This window comes from Sinocyclocheilus anshuiensis, unplaced genomic scaffold (genome assembly GCF_001515605.1).
Source record: "Sinocyclocheilus anshuiensis isolate Anshui unplaced genomic scaffold, SAMN03320099.WGS_v1.1 scaffold1303, whole genome shotgun sequence".
Taxonomy (NCBI): domain Eukaryota; kingdom Metazoa; phylum Chordata; class Actinopteri; order Cypriniformes; family Cyprinidae; genus Sinocyclocheilus; species Sinocyclocheilus anshuiensis.
Window position 1 is genome coordinate 988,685 of NW_015537954.1, and position 6,085 is coordinate 994,769.

A 6,085-nucleotide genomic window follows, 5' to 3' on the forward strand; every position below is an offset into this window, starting at 1 on the left:
TAACAGCAGATGGCGCTCTAGGTTAGTTTTTAACAGCAGATGGCGCTCTAGGTTAGTTTTTAACAGCAGATGGCGCTCTAGGCTAGTTTCTAACAGCAGATGGTGCTGTAGGCTAGTTTTTAACCGCACACTCAAATGCTCACGAAGAAGAGCGCTTGTGCGTTCGGCTGAGTAATGTAAGTGGTTAAATGTACTTGCACATCGGCGTTTATGCTTGCCGCAAGATTAATGTAAACACAGCCCACTGTGAACACTCTTGTAATTCTCTTCAACCTTAATAATTAATTAATAATTATAATAATTTAGTACATGAAGGTAAACTAAACTAAAATGAGAAATGCTGCCTTGTAGCTTAAATAAAGTAAGTTTAAGTTTTATGCTTTTTATTTCAATTAATATTTATTTCAAGTAATGGTAAGTTTTGTATGGTTTTAGTTTTATTTAACAATAATAACCTTGAATTGCAGTAAATGTTCAATATACAAATTATTCATTTGGAGTTATACATTTTGTTGTGTGTATATTTTGTCATTTTTATTCGTTTCTGTTGTTTTTAAATATGTATATGTAGTTTGTAGTTATTTTGGTACATTAAAATAAACTAAATGAAAATGAGAAATGTTGCCATGGCAACTAACTGAAATAAATATATAAATATATTGTTAACATTTATTTTATTTCAAGTAATGATTTTTTTATTATTGTTTTAGTTTGAGTTAACTATAATAACCCTAAACTACATCAAGTATTCAGTATACAAATTAGTTACATATTTATTTATTTATTGCCTTATTTTTAAACATTTATTTTACAATTTGCAAAATGAACTACACATTCTGAATTCCTCACCACAGTTATTCTACACTTTCACTCTTTTGATGGATATCTGTTATTTATATTTGTTATTTTATATTATCTGTGCAATTATGAAATCAACAAGATCACCACATTTCAAAGCATGTTGATTTGATAAATAGTCTGTTGGCTGTTTCATAATAAGAAATGAAAATAAAGAGCTCAGATGTTTGATGCATTAGTCAGGAAATCATGTTTTCCAGTCTGTTGTTCTCTGTGTGTGTTTCAGAGCGAGCAGAGTCGGCCGCAGCAGAACTTCACGCTGACGCTGGACTGTCGCTTCTGTTGGCAGCTGGATCCGTCACAGTACCGCTGCTCGAACTCCACCGGCTGCATGACGGTGTCCTGTCCACGCAGACTCTATAACGCCAGCTGTGAAGCTCTGGAGCATGTGCACTGCCTCGGTACACACACACACTCACTCTCTCACACACACACACACACACACACACACGCACACACTCACTTACGCACTCACACACACACTCACTCACGCATTCACATGCACTCACACTCACACACACTCACACTCACTCTCACACACACACGCACACGCGCACACACGCACACTCACTCACACGCACACACTCACTTACGCACTCACACACACACTCACTCACGCATTCACACACACACACACACACACTCGCACACTCACTCACACGCACACACTCACTTACGCACTCACACACACACTCACTCACGCATTCACACGCACTCACACTCACACTCACACACACACACACACTCGCGCACACTCACTCTCACACACACAGACACACACGCACGCACACTCACTCACACACACACGCACACACACACACTCACACACTGGTGCTGGTGGAAACTGGTGCATAAACAAAAAAATAAATGCAGGACTACAGACTGAGGCTCAAACAGTAGATCATGGGTTTGATTCCCAGGGAATGCATGAACTGATCAAATGTGTAGCTTAAATACAATGTAAGGAGGAAAGTGTCTGCAAGATGCATGAATGTAAGCACAAACTAGATAGATAGACAAACTTTAAGTTGGCTTGAGAAAGCCTGAACAGAAAGTTTAAAAAGTTGTAAAAGTTTAATGGTTTTCAGTCTGAAATAGTTTGAAGTTTAAAGTAGTTTTAAAGCTTAAAGGTTGAATGTTTTGAAGGCAAAACAGTCTGTCAGAGATAGATAGATAGATAGATAGATAGATAGATTAGAAATACCAGATAGAATGGAAGCTTAAATTCATATGGCTTAGAAACATTGCTAAGGTATTCTGGATGGTTGCTAGGGTGTTGCTATGCGGTTGCTAAGGTACTCTGGGTGGTTGCTAAGGTGTTGCCATGCTGTTGCTAGCGTACCTGAGGTGGTTGCTAGGGTGTTGTTATGTGGTTGCTAGGTTGCTCCTATGCTGTTGCTAGGATACCTGAGGTGGTTGCTAGGGTGTTGCTATGTGGTTGCTAGGGTACTCTGGGTTGTTGCTATGGTGTTGGTATGCGGTTGCATATGCGACTACATCACATTTAAAGTATTTCACCCAACATGAGAAGTCTTTAAATGGCCATTTCACCCAAAAATGAAAGTTCTGTCATCATTTACTCTACCTCAACTTGTTCTAAACCTGTATGAGTTTCTTTCTTGTGCTGAACACAAAAGAAGATATTTTGAAGAATGTTGATAACCAAACAGTTGCTGGTCCCCATTGACTTCCATTATATTTGTTTCCCTACTATAGAAGTCAATGGCTTCCGGCAGTTGTTTGGTTTCCCACATTGTTTTCCTTCGTGTGTGTGATGTGTGTTTTGTGTTCGCAGGGAAGCGAGTGTTTCAGAAGCGTCTGTTCTGTAACTGGACAGGAGGATATAAGTGGTCCACGGCTCTGGCCCTCAGGTGATTCACTTCACATGCATTTCAATCATAAACAAGAGAGTTGTGTGTTAGTATGATGTAATAAATCCGTTTGAGCTTCAGTACTTTCATCTGGATTTGATTTATGATTAAATTCACCTTCGGGTGTTTGTGTGGAGAAGCTCCATGAATCCTGTGATGGACAAACAAACTCGTGTTTTTATGACTGTTTTTGTTTAAAGGTGTCTTTAATAATAATATTAATGATAATGCTAAATGAATTCCAGTGTAACATGATCTGGTTTTGTGTTGAGGCCTGTTCACACCAAGAACGATAATAACCATAACTATTATGATAACTAAGGCAATTATAGTTATAGTTGCAAAGCTACTTACGGTTAGTAGAATGTCTAAAGTGGACTATCAAAATAAAGTGTTACCGTTTTTTATTATGCATTATGCATTCATTATAATATAATGCCTTAAGAATACCCTTATAATATATTATAAATATGGGCTTCATAGAAAGTGTTACCGAGTTTCTTTCTTCTCTTGAGCACAAAAGGAGATATTTTGAAGAATGTTGGGAACCAAACAGTTGACTTTAGCCATTGACTTCCATAGTATGAACACAAATACTGAGAAAGTCAATGGGTACCGTCAGCTGTTCTTTTGTCCAGGTCTGGAAAAGTATGGATAAAAGAAAGCAGAGTATGGAAAAATATTTGCATATTTAGTATTTCCTATTTAGTTTTTTATAATAGAAATTTAAGAATTTAATGAAAATAAGTTTATCATACAAGTGTTTTCATGGCAGCTGTTTAGTGATTGTCAAACACGACTGGTGCACTTGGTGCAAGATGCACTTTTCATTTTGCATTTTGGGTTTCTTCTCACGATATTCTTAGCACCATATTACATAGCCTCGAGGAGCTTTGCAAAAATACAAAATATACAGACTTTTGGCCGTCACAGAGTATGTGTTAAAGAGACCTAAGGCCTTGAAATATGACATACTGCCCAAACGAAAGCCACATTATGAACACTTTTACAATACTAGTCATTTTTTATAGACCCTTGAACTTGGCAAACAGGACAATGCACACAGCCGTATTATGCCATCATTTCGTGTCATGGTTTTTCCGCCACCGCAGAGGCTAAATTGGACATTAGGCCTTAATATTAGAGGTACTACTATAAGGAAAGCCACATTTTGAGCAAGTAGATCTCTATTAGTGCATGTGCATGCATGCTCTCGCTTTATTCATATCAAGATGGCAGTGATGCACAAAGAAAATAGCTTATATAAAACTAGAAATTGTGTAAGCAGCATGCAAAAAAATTCCCATGCACGTGAATAGTTTCTCGAGGGCACAAAAAAGTTTCTTGTGTGCATGCAAAAGTCTGTATTTTTTTGTTATTATTAATATATATTTTTAAAGTCTCTATGATCACTTCAAGAATATCAATGAAAAAAAAAAATGAAAAAATAAAAATATTTACAGATGACTGTAATATATACCAAATATAAACCTGAAAACACTTCTGTATGAACTATATACACTACCGTTCAAAAGTGTGGGATCAGTAAAACTTGTAATGTGTTTTAAAGAAGTCTCTTCTGCTCATCAAGGCTGCATTTATTTAATCAAAAATACAGAAAAAAAACAGAAATCTTGCAAAATGTTATTACAATATAAAATAATGGTTTCTATTTTAATATCCTTTAAAATCAAATTTATTTCTGTGATGCAGCGCTGAATTTCCATCATCATTACTCCAGTATAAAGTGTCACATGATCTTCAGAAATCATTCTAATATGCTGATTTATTATGAATGATCTATGATCTATGAAAGCCCCCCCCCCAGTTTATTATACAAATATAATATTTGTTAAATAATTATTGTTTAATCTATTTTAACACAATTAGAGATCTATTATAACATCTCAAACAACGTAAAATTAAAATTCGAACATTCAAAATAAAATTCGTGCGTGTTCACCCATTCAGTTGGATTGTAATTTGCAGCTGTGTTAGAAAATGTTAGAAAAACAGCAGCAATGCATAATTCTGTAAAAAAAAAAAAAAGTCGCCCTGACGCGCATCAGTCCACAAGTAACGGCAAGACTTTTCAGTTCCAAGCGCAGGCTGATCCGGAACTAGGGGTGCTCCGAACAGGGGGAATTAACACCCCTACCCACCCGCAGTATGGTAGTGATCTCACACAGCTCTGACAGTGTGTGCACACATCTATGTGTAAAAAAAAAAAAGACTTTTAAAAACTCGCACTGACGAGGGAGAGAGCCCATCCATCAGTCCGCAAGCAACGGTAAGGCTTTCAGGCCGATTATGAATGAATGTCATTTGAGCTCAGTCAGTGTTTTCAGTCTGTGTTCAAACTCGTTTGGTATGCGGTGTCTAAAGAATTTAAGACCAGCTGTTGCCAGTCGTCCTCACAAAGATTAGCTTATTTTTTTATTATTATTTTCTTTTAAATAATTGTTGTGACTGACGCCGGCGATTACCGCACCTGTTTCCTAATTTGTAGGCCTATTAATTAAAATAACGAATTAACAAATAAAAAAAAAATCACAAACATGAACAATAATTTCATAGTGCATCACCGCATAACTGACGCATAAGATTAGGCTAGCTTATTCCTCATTGAAAATGTTTTTAAAAAAGTCTTTCAAAACAGGTTTAATATACAATTAATTATAGGCATATAATTAAAATGATTAACACTGCAATCATCAATGAAAAGGCTTTATTTTTTTTTTTTTAAGAAAAAAAACAACAACCTGTTTAACACTAAATACGTTTCTTATTTATTTATTTTTATTGTTTTTCCCACTAGCCTATGTTCGGGCCACAAGAGAAATATTAAGGGAGTACATTAAAACATTTAGCTGTATACCATTATCAGCATATGAAGGAGATTCGTCTCTCGTCGTCTCTGAGAGAATATGCGCCGTTAATGCAGCGTCAAGCGTCAGATGCGCCGTCAGTTTTTACTTTCACTTTCACTTTCTAGTGCATCGACTGAGATTAAGAGGTTAGAGGTTCAACTCTTGCGCAAAGTTTGCACGTTGTTTGTGTAATATCCAATGGCTCGCCTTCCTGGTTTAAAACAAATATTTACAATATTGCAACGTATCCAGCTCCCCAACCCACCAACACTTGAGTTCGCTGTTGGGGGCCACATGTGCGCTACGCCACTGGACCCCGTCCGTTAGTTAGCCTAGTGCCCGCTCACTTTTGCCCAGGCCCGCCCAAAAATAAAATTCTGCCTACACCACTGATTAGAATTATCAACAGTTGTGCTGCACAATATTTTTTTGGAAACTGATACTTTTTTCAGGATTCTTTGATGAATAAAGGTTAAAAAGAACAGC

At 36.7% G+C, this 6,085-nt stretch overlaps 1 protein-coding gene across 1 annotated transcript in view; it reads left to right on the forward strand.

Annotated features, from left to right (window-relative positions):
- Positions 1 to 6,085, forward strand: part of LOC107665197 (TM2 domain-containing protein 3) — an 18,850-nt gene that overhangs the window by 7,622 nt on the left and 5,143 nt on the right. Inside the window, exons 4-5 of the mRNA XM_016455983.1 lie at positions 1,085 to 1,259; positions 2,654 to 2,729. Of these exons, the coding sequence (XP_016311469.1) occupies positions 1,085 to 1,259; positions 2,654 to 2,729 (251 nt within the window). The remainder of the gene's footprint in view (positions 1 to 1,084; positions 1,260 to 2,653; positions 2,730 to 6,085) is intronic.